This window comes from Gymnodraco acuticeps, unplaced genomic scaffold (genome assembly GCF_902827175.1).
Source record: "Gymnodraco acuticeps unplaced genomic scaffold, fGymAcu1.1, whole genome shotgun sequence".
In the NCBI taxonomy this organism is placed as follows: domain Eukaryota; kingdom Metazoa; phylum Chordata; class Actinopteri; order Perciformes; family Bathydraconidae; genus Gymnodraco; species Gymnodraco acuticeps.
The window spans coordinates 216,244-235,618 of NW_022992023.1; the positions used below are offsets into that span (position 1 = coordinate 216,244).

At 42.2% G+C, this 19,375-nt stretch overlaps 1 protein-coding gene across 1 annotated transcript in view; it reads left to right on the plus strand.

The window, feature by feature from the left end:
- Positions 1 to 19,375, plus strand: part of enah (ENAH actin regulator) — a 76,894-nt gene that overhangs the window by 11,594 nt on the left and 45,925 nt on the right. The window contains 2 exon segments of the mRNA XM_034201511.1: positions 9,141 to 9,306; positions 10,829 to 11,006. Coding sequence (XP_034057402.1) covers positions 9,141 to 9,306; positions 10,829 to 11,006 — 344 coding nt within the window.

Below are 19,375 nucleotides of genomic sequence, written 5' to 3' on the forward strand. Positions count from 1 at the left end.
TAAACACTGCAAACGGGTCCCACAGACCCAAACAGCACACAAAGGTTAAAGGTAAGCATATAATAATGTTAAAATGTGCTAAATATATACACTGCAAAAAAACAAAAATGAGGAGTAAAAGTAGCCCCCGACTTGTTTTATTTTTTTTAAGTAGCTCTCTTCGGCCTGCTCAATTGCCTTCATCATATCAAACTGATCCACCATTCTGGCCCAAAAGTGATCTGAGTGACAAGAAGTCCACCAAGTTTCCCAATAGACTCCCATGTTAAATGTGTCTGGATCTCTTTTTTTCAGACCAGAAACAAGTAGACAAAGCAGACAAACTGCTGCCATCTCCACATTTTACACACACAATACAAAAAAACGCACAGATGTGTTCATCAGGGTTCCCTGATGCTTACTGTCAGGTAATTTCTTTGATAGGAGCCATAGTCTTTGAACAGGAGGCAACATTTTCAGAGATAAACCTATATATATTATAAGTAGCACACTCACTGGGGAGAGAGGACAGCAGTGCTAATAAAACATGTAGTGCTTACTTGTCAAGTAAGCACATGATTAAGGCAGTGTGAGACTGCTTAATATTCAAGCTATGGTCTGTTGTTGTACCATGCAGTGGCAAAAGTGCGCTTCTTTCCTGAAAAGAATCTCCCTGGAAAATGAACCAGTTTAACCTGGTTGGGTTCAGCGGACTGACAACTGTTCCTGAATCAATGCTGAATAGGTGATGTGTGCACACCTGTTCACATCTGCTCTTCTGCTTCCCACACTCTCTCCTTTTAGCAGTGTGCAGACCCCCGCGCATGTACGGCTATTTTGCTAGGGTGACGACTCGGTTAGCAATTCCTATAAAAAGGCAGCAGGGTATGGGAAAGGGGGAGAGGGGGGTCCAGTGTCAGAGCATGGACCCCCTCTCACACTGTGCCAGCTGTGGGAGCATTAACTCTCTATTTCAAAACATTTGTTCCTAGATGTTAACCTCTACAAAATATAAAAATATAAACTTGCATATGTTTGATACATAACATATAGTTACCAAAATTGCTTGTATGGAACATATTTCAGCAGCTACTTGGCCAATTAGTAAAATACTGTGGTTTTGGGATTATTGAGGAGTCTAAATCAATTTCTGACATTTGTCAGACTCAAATGTGCGTTTAACCTAAGTGGCCATATTTTAATCAATGGTGTTCCAACTTCAATCCACTTTGATGTTTGTGAGGAAGCTGAATTGGTTAGATTGGAAAGATACCCCAATACTTGCATTTGAAATAACTTTAATTCAGCTTTAAGTTGTAGAATATGAACACAGTTATCCAAACATGTTCAATTTAACTAACAGACACTGTGAAGGGATCCATAACTGAGAATTATAGAAAGGCAAGAACCATACCAAACTATTATAATAGACTATAGATAATAGTAGTACGCAGTGGCGTAAAAAGGTTGTGATTGGCCCCGGTGCAAATATTCTTTTGGGCCCCCCCCCCACGCCATCGCCCCAAACATAAGCACACACTGATGCGCTCACACACGCACGGATATACACAACCACTCAGAAGCGCAACAACAGCCTGCCCTGGCCTCAGACCACCACAGCCTGACAACGGCACAGCGAACTAAGAAGAGGATTAAACCTGTTTCCTTGATGTTTGTCTCTGGGGGATGGCCCGGTAGGCTTACATAGACCGGTTGCTATAATATAGCTTTTGATCTTGGCGTCAGGGGATCTCAATAGCGCCATGGAGTCCCCTATCGTTTGGGGCCCTTGGGGGAACTGTTGGACCACGGCCAAATCCAGCCTCTCCTCCTGGCTGGCTAGAGAAGAAAGTTGCACGGCCACGGATACAGCTTCAGTTGTCGAGCTAGATGGCAATGATGGTGGTGAGGCAGGTTAGCTATCGTTAGCCTCCGGCTGCCGCTGCACGACAACATTGTTAACGTTAGCGCTCGATTTCGAGGACGATTTATGACAAAAAAAACAGTCTATTTTTGTCAGTTTAGCTGTTAAATCTCCTTGTTCTCTCTTGTCCTTTCTCTTTTGAGCGCTGCTCTTGTGCTTTGGTTTGCTGTACATTATAAATGCAAGCTATTACATTTTTTTATAATGCTTCCGAACTTGCTGCTTCTAGCTACAGTACAGTACAGTACAGGTTGATTAGACGGTTCGCTCGTCACACAAGGTATCGCATGACATGAAAGGGAGCAAGGTCATTGGAGAGACAAATTACAAATTAATTTAGGTTGCTTGGTTACTTTGACGGTCAATGCCATTGGCCAATTTTTTTTTGCATGAGCCCCTGGCCGGCTCTGGGCCCCGGTGCGTTGCACCGGCTACACCGTCGGAACATGAGGAAAGTATCCTTACTTTAGCTGAGTTCATCAGTAACTGCCTGCTATGTCACACACTCACAATGAAACTTCAGTTAGCCTTTTTTGTTTCTAATTTAGACTGTTAGCTTTTGAGATAATTCACCTGCTCTTCCTTCATCTCCCGTTGGTCTCTGCACCTCACAGGATGTGACATCATGGCTGTGAAGCCCCTGTAGCTGTTCCTCTTTGAACTCGGAGCCTCATTAACATTAATGAAGGAATGAAAATATTCGCGTGTGTGGCCTAGCATTACTATACTTGTGGGGACCTAAATCTGTTTACACAGTCACGTGTGGGGACTCACCTCCCTTATGGGGACAAATTGGAGGTCCCCAGGAGGGGAATCATTACTTTTAGGGTGAAGACTTGGTTAGGTTTAGGATTAGGGTTAAGGGTTAGGTTAAGGGTTAGGGTTAGGCATGTGTTGGTTATGGTTAAGGTTAGGATAAGTCTCCAGGAAATGCATGTAAGTCAATGTAATGTCCCCTGAAGTGATGTATACATGGTATGTGTGTGTGTGTGTGTGAACTGTTTGGTGGATTTTACTGCCAACGTAACATTATACTATCTTAGCACGGCCCAGAAATGCCCCATATTGTTTTGCTGTTAGCAAGGTCTCAACTTTATTTTGGAATAAACAGACAGCTCATGTTCAATGTCGACACACAGATGGCAGAGTGGGAGTGATTGTCCTGGTGGAGAGCCAGGAAGAGCAGCAGAGGTGTTAACCATGACATGAGGAGGGTCAACAGGACCACCTCGCACCAGTAAAGTACACTTTGAGAGGGGGCTGTTGGATGTCATAAGTCACGCATCATCAGTGTCTCTGCAGCTTTTAAAGCCACCTTTAACACACTCTCCAGCTCCACTCACACGATCAGGCTCTAGAAGGCTCGATGTGGACAAAGCTCGTTTGCCATTGGTGTTTTCGCATTAGCGCGTTGACACGAGTAGAGTAGTCTGTCCAAACAGCCGGCCAAAAGGCGTCATATTCAGTCGGAGAAATGCACATTCGACTTCCTTAACTCGTAGCTCTGTTGCCCCAATTACGAGTAACGTTATCACATCAGGTGTGCAGAGGTGGGAGAAGTACTCAGATCTTGTAGTTAAGTAAAAAAATACCTCAAGTAAAAGTATGATCATCAAAATATAGTGAAAGTAGCGACAGTAAAAGTAGTCATTGTGCAGATTGGTCCATTTCAGAATAACATATATGATATGTTTTATAATGATTGATCATGAAAGTGTTCTCAAAGCTGGTGAAGGTGCAGCTAGTTTGAATGACTTTGTATACTGCAGGGTAGCTTGTGGATTTACTCCAGGTGGAACTAAAGTCTGATTTAACACTTGATTATATTTCACATCATTCATCCAGATCTGTAAAGTAACTAAGCAGGGGAGAAAATGGTCATACAACGGTGCCGACAATATTATCGTTTAGAGCAATCATTTCCGGGAAAATGTATCCAACAAAATTAATTATCGTGAGGGGCCTATACATGAAACACACACACAAACAAATCTACAGACTCACTCCAAACTGCCAAATACATTAATTAACACACTCTCACTCTCATATACTCTTTGACTCTATTTTGGCCTAGTAGAACAATAAGCAGCAGACTTTTACTTTGTTATCATTTCTACTGGATCTTAGATCTGCGCATGCGCAATACGGGTCGGGATTGACCAACCGGCTCCCACTGCTCTGCTGTCTGTTAACGTTGTTAAGAGTGGTGGGGGCGGGGAGGGAGCAGATCGAAAGCTTGAGAGCGTGAGATTGAGAGTGAAAGCGTGTGTCACACGCCAGATGCGTGAGAGTTGGCAACCCTGTTCAAAGACAGCAAAGTTGTGAAAGAAGCATTCCTGGAGGCTGCCGACGCGCTTTTTGGGGGACAGTAAAAATAACAGAAGCATTTCAACAGGTTTTTGATATAATAAAAACTCAAGTTAAATACCGTTATTAATCAGCTGTAAGTTTTAGTTTGTTTGAACTTATTCATTATAATTAATGTACACAATGGTATAAGAATGCAAACTTAAATTGTTTATAGTCTATTATCAATTCAGGTTAAGAAACTAGTGTTGCTTGCATCCTATTTTAAAGGCATTTCTTTTTATACTCTACTAAAATGCAACAAAAAAAGGGTTTGATTCTATTAATGTTGTCTTTTTTATTGCACTCTGGCAGCAGATTCCTGTAGCTTCAGATCTGAGTTGTCTTATTAGGAAGCCTAATTTATACTTTTGTAGCAACACTATTTTTATATAATGGCAAAGAAAGGGTTCAGAGTCTTTTCTTTTGTTCCTGTGTCATATGTGGCAGCACTGTTCAATGTTTCTTGAAAACATTACCCACTGTAGTGAGGTGTGAATAAACTCCAACTCTGTATCAACAACACTGTTGTGTAACTTCAGTTAAATACTTGTATGTGTGTAGATTAGAAAGAGGTAAGATTTGGACTGGTAGATCTCGGCAGACTGGCAACTTTAAAAGTAGCTCTCGGTTCAAAAAAGTTGGGCACCCCTGGTTTAGAGTAACAACAGCTCAGTGACACTCACACTGTGCAGCAAATACATTTACAGTCTGACTGAAAATATATACTGTATATATTTAAATGTCCACTCCACCATGGAAATGACTGTGTGAACACTGTTCCATAATTACTGATGTCACAACCGCACATAATGCACACACACCACACACATATACACAGGAGATATGCATGTGTATCAGACCGTTAGCAGTGTGTGAGGTACATTTGCTCGCTGATTAGGAAAGACAGCATGACAGTATATCATTTAATTCATGTCAAACATTGTTTATAACGGAAAGCACACACACAGTAAGTGTGTGCAAACAAAAATACTCAGATTTATGTTTATGTTTATTAAGGATCCCCATTAGCTTTTGCTCTCGACAAAAGCTACTCTTCCTGGGGTCCGACACTTAAAACAATACAACAATAATACAACAATAATACAGCAACATTTAGGACATAAGTCCTGACATCATTAATAACATTAAAAACATTAAAAACATCACCAATATCATCAACAACATGCGATCAAATTAAATTAGGGTTCACAGCTTACAAGGGTACATGGTCATTAGTAGATGGCTCTTCAATCTCTTCTTGAAAGAGGCTCTGGACTCTATTTCAGTAAGGTAGTTTGGCAATGAGTTCCATTCCTTTATAGCTCTATAAGACACAGAAGAGTTCAGAAGATGTGTCCTGGGTTTAGGTGCCAGTAGATGGCCTGATGTAGCTTGTAGTCTTATGGTCATGCTCGTCTCTTGTGTAAACTATTTGATCATAAAAATACAGTGGTTTTTTGCTAAATTGGACATTTAAAAAAAAAGTGATAACACGAGATTGCAGACGTTTCTCAACTGGAAGCCATGATAGGCTTCTATGCATAACTCCAATATGAGTGTGCTTCGAACAGTGGAGAGCTAGTCTGGCAGCCTTGTTTTGAGCTATTTGTAATTTCTGTAAATGTGTTTTTGCTGCTGATGACCATATGACCGGACAGTACTCAAGATGTGACAAAACCAGAGACTGAATGACTTGTTTCAAAGTGGTTGGTGTTACATACTTTGTACATTTTCTCGCCACAGCTATGCTCCTTCCCATTTTAGTTACGATACTGTCAATTTGCTTTGTCCACCGTAAACCAGAATCAAGAACAATGCCAAGCAACTTGGTCCATGGCTTGGATATGTATTTGGCCGTCATTTTGAGCAGTTTACCATCCAAGTTGTCAATCCCAGGAGATTTATCATCGGACAGATGTAAAAGCATATTTTCAACATATTCTTCTGTAACATTGTGGAATTCAAACATGCACTGCTTTTCCCTCATGATACAATCTTTAATGATGTGATGTGACACTGTGTCCTTGACTGCACCCATGGCATTCCTCAGCTTGTCTACTTTATTTGTAATATAATCATTAAAATGATTTGCAATATCTGCTGGCTTGGTAATTAATTTACCCTTGGTTTCTATAAAAGAAGGATGCATGTTTGAGTTCCTCCCCATTATGTTATTCAATATTTTCCATAATTTCTTTCCATCATTCGTAGAATCACTGATTTCTTGCATGTAGTATTCCCTCTTTCTACATTTATTCAATTTGGTTACCGCATTTCTTAGTTTACAGTAATGTTGTTTGTCACATAGAGAACCTGTTCTGTCTGCAGTTTGTTTAGCATCATCTCGTTGGACCATTACACTTCTCATCTCGTCATTCAACCAAGGTGCACACTGTGACCGGGCAGACCATTTTCTCATAGGAACATGCTGATCGGCAATCCCCATGAAAGACTTCATAAATACTCCCAGTGCTTTTTCTGGGTTTTCCTCATGGCAAACATCAAACCATTGCACATTCTTTACCTCCTCTACAAATTGTTCCTGATTAAACCCCTTATAAGACCTTCTATAATTTATCTTGGAGCCAGCCTTAGGTATTTTGGTCTTGCGTACTATAGCAACTAGATTATGATCACTAAAGCCAACTGTGAGTGACAACACTTTAGTGCAGTGCTCTGGCCTGTTAGTATAGATGTGGTCAATGCAGGTCGTTGTAATAGCCCCATGTTTATTTGTAGCCCTTCTGGTTGGTGATGTTATTACCTGAGTCATGTTACACATTTTGGCAGCTAATGCAATCTTGTTCCACATGGGGCATTTCTCATTGAAGGCATTGATAGTCAGGTCTCCCATGAAATATATTTCGCTATTATACTCCGCTGTATTATCTACCATTTCACAAATACCATCTATAGTTTGAATTGGCACTCGGTGGCCTATAACGGCATCCAATTAATATGGGTTTTAAATTTGGCAATTGTATTTGTAACCATAAAGCTTCCATTTCATTTTTCATTAGGTTGTATCGTACTTTAGCTGGAATACGATTTTGTACATAGATCAAAACTCTGCCACCATTCTTATCTCTATCCTTTCTGAACAGATTGTAACCATGCATTGCAACCTCTGAATCATCAACAGATGAGTCCAGGTGTGATTCTGAGATAGCCAGTATGTGTATATTATTTGATTCTACCAAATGGCAGAGTTCATGCACCTTATTCCTCAAACTACACACATTCAAGTGAGCAAGTAACATTCCCTTCTTTGGCAGATTAACAGAATGTGACATTATTGTCATGTGTTCATAATTAGTTCATATCAGATATCAGATATATCAGATACCTTAAAAGTCCAGTGATACAATTAGGTTCTGGAGTGCTGTGGGGGGCGGATTATCAGCTTGTCATGCCTCAGGAAGGCAATCTCTCCCCTCTCCCGCGCTTCCCACAATTTAGGGAGTAGCTCTTTCCTTTTCATTCTGACTGCTTCAGTGTAATGTTCATTAATGTAGATGTTCGTCCCTCTTAGATTTTTGGCTCTCTCCAAAACCGCTGATCTGTCCTTGAACCTCAGGAACGTCACTACTATGGGTCTGGTATTGTTAGCGGCTGGCTTCCCAGTGCGGTGAGCTCTCTCAATCTCAATGCCTCGTTGAAGCTGGAGTTTGTCCACAAGAATGTCTTTCACCTTTTCCTCAGTTTGCGCCCAGGTCTCCCCAGGCTCCTCACCGATGCCGTCAAGAACCACGTTGCTCATTCTCGATTGTCCTTCTGCATATTCCATTTTGTCAGTGACAGCTGACAGGCCGTCACTATTTCTCAAGATGTCAGCTTGCATAGACTTACAGTGTACAGACTGTTTCACATTTTGAGTTTTCATGTCATCTGTATCCTTTTGAGTAAATTGAATGCTAGACCTGATTTCCTGAACCTCCCTTGTAATGGCATCCAGCCTTGTGTTAGTGGAATCCATAATCATTTTAACAAAGCCTCTGAAGTTCTCCTGTTGCTGCTGTAAGAGTGCAGTAAACATGTCTTTCTGCTGATTTAGTAACTCTGTTACCTGAGCAAGAGAGACCAGATCCTCCTCTGGTTTTCCTTCTTTGCTGTCCATCTGCACCTTCTTTGGTGGCATACTGAAAGCTGTGGTTGGTGAGATAGCTCAGGGTAGATGTTAGCTGCTGCAGATAGCTCCGGGTAGATGTTAGCTGCTGCAGATAGCTCCGGGTAGATGTTAGCTGCTGCAGATAGCTGATGTAGCTGTTAATGACCCTCAGTCCGGCTCATTAACATCTGACGGGGGAAATGTAGATGATTTTCAGCGTTGAGCGTCACTGTGAGTTTTGGACCACAGATTTATTTTCTAAACAAGTGCCGAGAGCGGCGGAAGTTTTGTTATGTGTTGTGCTGTGAGCGGCGGTTGTGCGTGTCACCCAGCTGAGTTTTAAAATATCTCCTGCTGATGTTCATTACATCCCGACTGGATTATTGCAACTGAAAAAAGAGTAGATCAATTACTAAAGGAAGAGCCACCATGGTATCAAAAATACTGTGTATTTGTTACATTTAATCACAATGTGCAATTGTGGCTTGTGCAGTACACTATTCATTTAGCAGTGTGTCTTTTGTGTTTCAGGGTCGCACTGACCACTGTGTATTTTCAGTTACAGCTGTAGTTATGGCTGAGCTCTGTCACCCCCTTGTAGTCACAGTTCAGCATCCTTCAGGCTTTTGTGGCTGAAGTCATTCAGACTGAAGTCCAGCAGTCTGAGTTGAGTCTAAAGGGGAGAAACAACACAAAATAACTAAAGCATACGAGTAAACCAGCACATGTTTGACCATCTGATGCCTTGTTCAATAACTCCCTCTCTTTGTCTCGCTGCAGTGAACAGAGTATCTGCCAGGCGCGAGCCGCCGTCATGGTGTACGACGACGGAAACAAGAAGTGGGTCCCAGCGGGGGGGTCCACTGGATTCAGCAGGGTCCACATCTACCATCACACCGGGAACAACGCCTTCAGGGTGGTGGGCCGCAAGATCCAAGACCACCAGGTGTGTGTGTGTGTGTGTGTGTGTGTGTGTGTGTGTGTGTGTGTGTGTGTGTGTGTGTGTGTGTGTGTGTGTGTGTGTGTGTGTGTGTGTGTGTGTGTGTGTGTGTGTGTGTGTGTGTGTGTGTGTGTGTGTGTGTGTGTGTGTGTGTGTGTGTGTGTGTGTGTGTGTGTGTGTGTGTGTGTGTGTGTGTGTGTGTGAGTGTGAGGGAACCTCATCTGAAGCGCAAATGCGGCTCACCTACAGTGTAAGCGCGCCACAGTTTTGCCGCTGCGAGGCTCCACTAGCATAATTAATCTCTTAATCTCAGTTACACATTAAGGAATCAGACATGTTATGTATGAGGGGCCGTACAGGCCGTAATTCATACTGGTCCTCTCACACTCATACATTCTCCTTTTACATACATACATTTTCACTCTCATATACATATTATCATATTTCAATGCACACATTCATAAATTGTTCACTCACACATTTATACATTTTGTTCTCGTTCAATGTTTACATTTAATATTATAAATAATATATGCATGTCTGAAGACAATATATGTATGCAAGAGAAGAATGTATGTATGTGGGAGATGAAGTATAGTGGAAACGGAAGGAGTATGGTTGAAACGGAAGGCAGGTCATTATCGCGCTGTGTTTGGCTCAGAAGGTCGAGCGGGGCGGGCTCATGTTCAGAACTTCTGATTCAAATCAACACGATGGAGGGAGATGAATCTTCGGACCATTTGTTTTTCTTTATTAAACAAGTAAACGGAAGAGCGTCTGAGAGGCGTTTTTGCTTTTCGTTTTAGTTATTACATCGTTTCAGATAATAATAATAATAATAATAATAATAATAATAATAATAATAATATATATGTATATGAGAGTGAAAATGTATGAATTTAAAAGGAGAATGTGTGTGAGAGGACCAGTATGAATTACGGCCTGTACGGCCCCTCATAGTTATGCCTAGCACTAGCACCACCGGCTCCCTGCAGGTTTCAGTCCCTAAATAAGGCATGAGTGATTATGGGATTAATCCACATTACAAATTATTTTAGGGGATTTTAGCTATAGCAGATGAACATTTTCTTACATAATTTCCTACACTTCACATTCAGTTCAAAATGCATTCTAAATTGTGTGTGTTGAGAGGATCTGTTCTTGTGCAGGCCTAAAGGTTGTCTGAACAACTCTTTAGATTCTGCTCAGGGTAAAAATACTTTTAGCCCCACGCCAGTGTCACTTTGTGTGAGGACAATTCCAGGGAGGTGAGGGTTGCATCAAGATGGAGAAAAAGAGTGGTTGATGTACAGCTCTTGTTTTCAGGTCTGCATTTGTTTTGCCAAAAATGTCAGCCTTTCAACATGTCGTCCAACTTCTGTCACATTAGGAAACATACACAGCATACATTGTTCTTGGTGGCTCCTTCAATTAAGCTGCTGATTGTGTTCATGGACCTTTTCTAGTCTAAAGGATGTTTACACTTTTCTCCTCCCTTTCACCCTGGCTCCCTGCTGGTTTTCTCCAGGTGGTGATAAACTGTGCCATTCCCAAGGGGCTGAAGTACAATCAGGCCACGCAGACCTTCCACCAGTGGAGAGACGCCCGGCAGGTCTATGGCCTCAACTTTGGCAGCAAGGAGGACGCCAATGTCTTTGCCAGTGCCATGATGCACGCTCTGGAGGTGCTCAACTCCCAGGACTCAGGTGGGGCTGCCTTTTTGTTACCGTGGAGCCACTCTCAAACGTGACGCTGGTCTTGGGCAAGCAGAATATTTTTTTTATCCTCGTACAGTGTTGGAAAGCAACATTACATCTACTCAAGTACTGTACTTATTTACAAAATGTGACAAACCAGAAAACAAACTATTAGGCTACATATTGTTTAGTAGTTCATTATTTGTAAATCAGGCATATTTAAATAGACTTGAGAGATAATTCATATTTTGTCGGATAAAAACGCCGGGGTGGCGCTCTTACGCGGTGTCCATGCTTTCGTCTTGCGAAAAGGGGTGTTGGGTAAATCTCAAACTAAAATGTTAGCAGTAGTAGACGATGGCAGTGTGAGTGCTCATTAGTGCACTCTGTTGAAAAGGCTGCTAGTGTGATGTGATATCAGTATGATTTCTTTATCATCTCACGCACAAACACACACACACACACACACAGGCGCCTATTAACATTTGTGTATAACAGTTTGATGGAAGTACTGTATAATGACCTTTATTATGTCCAGTGTTTCCCACAGATCTGACATATACTTGTGGTGGTAGCCAGGCACGAGGGGGGGGGGGGTGTGTGAACAAAACCTTGGGGTCCGAATGTAAACAAAGCTGTCCTCACCGCAGAATTCTCCACACGGCATTTTGTTGTTGTTCAGGAGGCATAGAGCGAGGGATTATTGTCCACTAGTTAATCGATCGCAGATGGCGTCGTGCTCGTAGACGGATACAAAAATAAATAAATGGGTTGCGAAATATATTTTGGCGGCCGTTAATATACCTGGGCAGCCCGCCCAAGTAAAGTCTATGTGTGGGAAACCCTGATGTCTCAAACAATGATTTTTTGCACCGATACATTGTTATACAAATGTGGTGCCAAATGTAACGTTATTTTTAACCACTTTGGAGTTCATTAAAATGGTCAAAGATGCCCTCAAATACCAAATTATGACACCAAGACAAACAGCACACCAGAGAAAGTAATTTCTACCATCGAATATCAAAACATTTATAGATTTCTGCATGAATTGCATTTTTGTGCGATTGGTTGACAGTTTGACGGTTGGGACACGTCTCAGATAGCTCCTGAGCGTCAGTGTGTCCTCTGTCCTCTGACAGCCTCAGTCTGTTTGTGGCTCATGTTTCATGAGTACTGCAGCTCATTTTAGACACCCAGGTCAAGTTTCCATTAATGGTCTCAGTACAATGACTCATCACATGAACACAGCCTGGATTATTTTCTTAGAAAAAGTAAAAAAATACTATGAACACAATGGTTAAAGTATCCAAAGAATAAAGCTCTCTTACAGAATACAAGTGTGATATCATTATATATAACTGTGAGCATTCTGGCTCACACTAGGGTTACAAATGGACGAAGGAGAAGGTGGTTTGTGAAAAATAAAACAGTTTATTGCCACGGAGGGGGAAGTTCACAAAAACAACAATTTATAATTAGCCCCGCTAGGTCCTGAGGCTGCTCGGGGTCCGTGGATCCTTCTCTCAGGATCCAGCCTACTGCAAGCGAGAGAGCAGAACCAGGTTAGCAGCATTTATACTGAGAGCCTAATTACCTGATTCTGCTCAGCTGTCTGGTCTCCGGCCGAGCCACTCCCATCACTCCAGCAGCCGGCGCCCCTTTCACACCAACGCGGTACCCGTTCTAGCTCCGTGCTTGCGCTCTTCTGGTTCGGAACCAGTTTTTCTTTTCAGCCCCCGTTTTGTTCACACCACCCAGAGCCCGACTGGTGATACCGTGGCTGCGCCATGACGTCACCGTTTACATCGCTGATTTTCTCCGCAACGGCGCTCACAACAACAACAACAACAACAACGGGGGACTGCGTCGGGTCGATGATCGTGTTGTTAAATTAAATAACTACTTCTCAACCCTTATACTTTTCTCCATGAGTGCCCTGGTTCATTGTTTATTAATTTGTTTCATCGGCATTTACCAACCGCTGCAGTGCTGCCCGCTGTTTGGCATCACAACCAGTGGCGTTTTCTCCTGGAGGCCAAGGGAAGCCAGGCTTCCCCTGTTTTTTCGAATTGTAGTTATAATTTTAATAAATAAATAAAAACACTTAGTTTAGTTTCGGAAATTCTTTGTTGTGTGTTGCTGCCGGCCCGTCTCTCCCCCATTCTCATTGAGTATTTTACAAAGAGTGAAACAGCGCCCCTCTAGATGTTATGGTGAAACAGTAGATTGCACTCTCTGTTGCGAGAGGAGGCTAGCCGAAATTGGCTTCCCTTGGTGAAAACAAATGGAGGGATTGACCAATCAGATGAGGCTCACGTCATGCCCATACAGTCTATGGTCATGCCCCTGCCAACCTGTGATTAGTCAGGGCCATGCCAAGGGAAGCCAGAGGCGGCTGGCTTCCCTCACAATCCAATCAAATCGCATCAACTTAGTGTTGCAGTGACGCGTGTTGACCAGGGCATCCTAAAACCTTGGTTTCTCGTTTCCCCATGGGTTTCCCTCGGTTTCCCTCGACAGAAAGCAATGCGATTTCTCCATAGGATTTTGGAAAATAGCTTGAAATAAGGTCAGTGGAAAACGAACCTGTTAGATAAATGCACGTTGTGTTCAGTCGGATAATATCCACATGTCTACCCTACTTTTATAATTTTCGAATCATAAATCTAATCGATAGAAGATAGATAGCGCCACTGCATCACTCTCACCGCCGTTTGAAAATAGCAAGCAACTGAAGCAAGTGCAATTATGGAGGGTGGAGATTTGGAGTATTTCATCCAAACTGGAGCTGTGTACAGAGAGGTAAAAATGAGCGAGTCGGACGTAAAACGTTAAAGGTCTCCTGATTTAGTTTGTGAATGAATGCTTATTAGAGTTTGGGCTGGAGAGTGCGTGCGGACCTGTCGGTTAGATAACAGGCGTGTGTAAGTCCTGCATCTGATACAAATGTGTGTAAAATGATACCGGGTGCTGTAATCACTCATCTGGTTACGTTATTACATTGACCACCACACCCCCGACCAAAAAGAAAGGACGTATTATTGGCTTCCCCTAATTTGTTTCCCACGCCACGCTACTGATCACAACGCTGTTATGAAAGTTTATTTAGTATAAAATGTGATGTTAGCATAGCAACCGAAGTTAAACTGACAATCTTGACTACTTGTTGCTATCCTATTGTGGCATAAGCCGTTTTCTACAGGCAAATTTTACCGGCGTATTTTTCCTTATGATTCTACTTGTGATAGTAGGACATGACAACCTGTGCAGCCCATGTATCGATTCCACTCGGCTTCCCGGCAAGAACCAATACTTTGCGCTTACGTCGGAGGAGGCGAGATTAACCTGAGCTAACAGTTAAAGGCGAGTACGACTATGGTCCCCTCAAGACATCCACAGCTCTTCATTTTAGTATCTTTGAGTCTTTCCTCACTTGTCCAATGTTAAAGACAAGCACAGCCATTTTAACAAGAAAAATCTAAGAGTAATAATGAATAGAATCATCAATGAATAAGTAATTTTAGAGGGTATATGTATACACTGAGGCCCTCTGTATTTGCATATACTTGATATAACCAATTGTTGTTATTCCATTCAAATCAGTCATATAAGGATGACATTTAGCCTAATTCCTACTTTTAAGATGAACCTAGACGCTCCATAGAATACAATGAATAGTGATATTCTTCATGCTATCGCCGTCCTAAATAATGACAACTCACACATTTAACAGTATGCTATTTGTACATATTCAGCAAGTTTAGCCACTTTTTTTCTATCTAAGGGTCGTAGCACTGCAACATCTCTTTACCTTGTACATGGTGGATGTGGGCCCCTACCCACATCCACAGCTATTCTGCTACCCTTGCGGGACATCATGCAATTCAAATTAAAAGCTGCACGATTGTGTGATTGTGTGATTGTGTGTCTGGTGTTGGAGGTTTGTCTTATCTTGATCGCCTTTTTATCAGCATTTTGGATTGTTTGGATTGTAGTATGTACAACAACTGTTGAACATTCTCACCCTGCAGAGGAACAGGAGCCTTGGTCTTGCTAACTTAATCGTGTCTGTGTGGGGAGACCAGGTCAGATCCTGACTAAAGTGAACCCATGGGACCTGAAGCTGTTGTATCTCTCCCTTGTAGTCCCATTGAGATTGATGGTGGAGCATCCTTTTCCTTGTAGCTCACTGTCCTCAATCAAGCTCCTTGGTTTTGCTGACATTGAGATGAAGGTTGTTGTCACGGCACCAAGATGTCAAGCCTCTGATCTCCTCTTTGTGGCCGTCTCATTGCCATTGGTGCCCCGGTGGATGACATCTTGTCATCAGCAAACTTGTCAATGTGTTGGAGCTGTGTGTGGCCATGCAGTCGTGTGTGAACATAGAGTAAAGGAGAGGGCTGAGCAGGCAGCCCTGAGGGGCTCCGGTGTTGAGGGTTAAGGTGGAGGATGTGGCCTGTCAGGGTCCAATCACAGAGGGAGGTGTGTGCAAGGTCTCTGAGCCTGATGGCAAACTCGGAGGGCTTTGGTCAATGTGGTAGCAGGCAGGGCGACTTAACACACCGAGGTGGATAGGTCAGTGAGGGTGGAGGTAATAGAAGTTTGATCAACCAACTAAAGCACTCCATAATGGTGGAGGTGAGTGCTTCTGAGCAGTGGTCATTCAGGCAGAGAGTGGTGGACTTCTTGAAACATGTGGGGACTACAGACTGAAGCTGCCAGATGTTCTGCACACACCTCGGTCAGTGATGCCATCAGGTAGGTGCCTTGTGTAGAAATCCTTTTGAAACATCTGAACACATCAGTGTTCATTTTGGCAGCTGTTTTTGATTTAGTCTTAGTCTTAGTCTTTAGACGAAAATGGTTATTAGTTTTAGTTACATTTTAGTCATTTCTATCCTTCATAGTTTTAGTCTAGTTTTAGTCTACGAAAACTCAAAACGTTTTAGTCTAGTTTTAGTCTACGAAAACTCAAAACGTTTTAGTCTAGTTTTAGTCTATGAAAACTCAAAACGTTTTAGTCTAGTTTTAGTCTACGAAAACTCAAAACTAGTCTAGTTTTAGTCTACGAAAACTCAAAACGTTTTAGTCAACTTTTAGTCAAAATGTTTTCTCTCTTTAAACCAATTCAGTTAGGCAAATACAGGTTTCTGACATTGGAATCAAGGTGACAGCAAGTGTTGAAATTCGTAAAGCAACATTTCACTCTCTTAACACTTTACTTGTGTAATATCTAGGGATGGGTATCGTTAAGGTTTTCTACGGTACTACTAGTCTTATCGATGCTGCTTATCGATCCGGTACTTTAACGGTATTCTTGTATTTACTTTTTTTTTTTTTTTTAAAGGGAAAAACTAAACAAATTGTTAACCGAATTAATTGTTTTATTTAAATGTGAAATAAATGAAATATATATAATGATGTTAAAATATTGTACTGTACTTGAGTAAAATGTTGAGGTACTTTACTGGAGTATTTAAATGTTTTGCTACCATGTACTTCTACTCCACTACAGTTCATAGGTAAATGGTGTACTTCTACTCCACTACATGTATTTAATACCTTATGTAGAGTGTCTCTATACTTCTGAACGCTCCGTCCCCGGCAGATCTCTGTGTGCCCCGCCCCCTCTCTCTCACAGAGAGACACATGAGAGGTTTCTCAATACTCTAATTTCCCCTCCTCGACTCCTTTCCTCGACTCCTATCCTCAATACTTAGTCCCGCCCACAGGAGATGCGAGCGGAGGACTGAGGAGGGGAACCACCGAGGAGAGAGGAGGGGAAGCAGCAGGCGGTTAGAGAAATGAGAACTCCTCTCCTCTGAGCGGTCATTTTAAAGAGACGTCCATTAATGATGACAGGAGGCACAGCAGCCCTCTGGCTGATGGACAGATGTGTTCATGACCACTTATATATTTACTTTTAATTCATTGACAGTGCGGTATAATGAGACGATAACAGGCTACAGATGCGGACACACACACACATATATATTTATATATATAAACATATACAATTTCAGAATCAAATAAGTATGAGAGCACTCTCATAATAACGTAACACAATCATAGACTGGATATATCCCCCCCCTCTCTCTCTGGTCGCTAGTTCGAATTGAAATTACGGGCCAAAAGTTGTATTTACAAGTATTAAAAGTAAGCATAGGACACCAAACCAACTGAGACCCGTCTGTCCACCGCATCTACGCACTTTACAACACACACACACTGTACAACACACACACCTACACACTGTACAACACGCACCTACACACTGTACAACACACACACCTACACAATGTACCACACACACACACCTACACAATGTACAACACACACACTGTACCACACACACCTACAGCTCCTAAAGCATAATCAGGCTACAGCCGTTGTGTATTTTATTATGTGAAGCACTAAATGGTCTTAGAAAAATATCGACTCTTTGTTTGTAGATATCTACTAAACTAAAGCAAATACATACAGAGAGTAGGCCTGTTATACTGAGTGATATATATTATACACACTGCTCTGCTTTCTGCACGGACCTCACAGCTGTTCTCACTGGAAACATCGCGTTGCGATGAAAGCAGTTCCTAAAATAATATCCAGGGGATGCATGCAGAGCTGTCATTGGCTGAGATAAGTCCGGCCGTGCGTAAAGCCTCCACCGTTCCCGGAAATGCATCCGCGGAGGAGCCGTGGAGGACCCATCAGTGTCTCCTCGGTTAGAGCTCCTCCAGAGAGCCTCCTCGACGCTCGATGCTCGGTCCTCAAAGTGCATTTAGAGAAATGAGATGTCCTTCAACATGGCGCGCTGAAATCCATTTCCGGGTCACTACCGGAGGACCGAGAAGTCGAGGAGGGGAAATTAGAGTATTGAGAAACCTCTAGGGAGATCGCTCTTCTGGAGTGAAGGGAGCGGAAATAATGATATTGCAAGTTAGAAACGTAAGATGCATTTTGACAGACAAGACGGACAATTAACACCTTAGTCCCGTCTCGTCTCGTCAACGAAAACTAAAAATACATTTCGTCAAAGTTTTCGTTATCAAGAATCTATTTTTAGCTCGTCATCGTCTCATCTTAGTCATTTAAAAAAGGTTGTTGACGAACATTTTTCGTCATAGTTTTCGTTGAAGAAATTAACACTCGAACACATCTGCTCTGGATAGTATAAGTAGGCCGGTTTCCCTTGGCGTTTGGTGCATCCTAAGCCATTGTTGATTTCAAACCGTGCATAGAAGGTTCATTTGGAAGAGATGGTTCTTAGTCCAGACTACATGTTTCTATTGATGGAGCTGTGCTGTCAGACTCCTTGTCTCTGTATTGTCCCTTAGAACATCTACAAGCTCTCTGGATTATGAACATGGATTTCCAAATGACTCAGTAATCAGTTTGTGCTTTAACTTTATCAAAGACTTTCTCTGGTCATGTGAGGAGTGCCTGTAAAGGTAGCAGAATAGCTGTGGATGTGGGAAGGGGCCAATAGAGAATGCATAAGTACGTTTGTATGCATAAGGTCAAACATTTTGTGCTATGACCTTTCTAACAATAAGAGTTACAAATATACAACTGGCTTAAATTATCAAATAAAATACTGTTTGTAGTTTCATGATGTGTCATGATGAAGGACAACGGAAAGTCTGAAGAATATCACTCTATTCCTTGTATTCTCTGGAGAACCTGGTTAATCTTGAATTTTGGAATAAGGCTGTCATCTTTATATGACTGATTTGATTGGAATATAAACAATTGGCTATATCAAGCATATACAAATAAACTGCTCGAAAAAATTAAAGGAACACTTTTTAATCAGAGAAAAGCATTAAGTAAATTCAACTTCTGGGACATTGTTCTGGTCAGTTAAGTAGAAGATGAGGTTGTTAATCAGTTGAAGCTGCTTTGGTGTTAATGAAATTACAAGTGTACCGGTGCACAAGAGGGGCAACAATGAGACGACCCCCAAAACAGGAATGGTTTTCCAGGTGGAGGCCACTGAAATTGCTTCCACCCTCTTCTTTTCTGACTGTTTCTCACTAGTTTTGCATTTGGCTAGTGTCAGGTACCTGGACCCTTCAGAGGTTACAAAGGCAGTCTTACTCCTCCAGGATGGCACATAAATACGTGACATTGCCCTAAGGTTTGCTGTGTCTCCCAGCACAGTCTGAAGCGCATGGAAGAGATTCCAGGAGACAGGCAGGTACTCTAGGAGAGCTGGACAGGGCCGTAGAAGGTCCTCAACCCATCAGCAGGACTGGTATTTGCTCCTCTGTGCCAGGAGGAACAGGATGAGCACTGCCAGAGCCCTACAAAATGACCTCCAGCAGGCCACTGGTGTGAATGGCCTGTACCATTGTTTAATATGACCGCTTTGG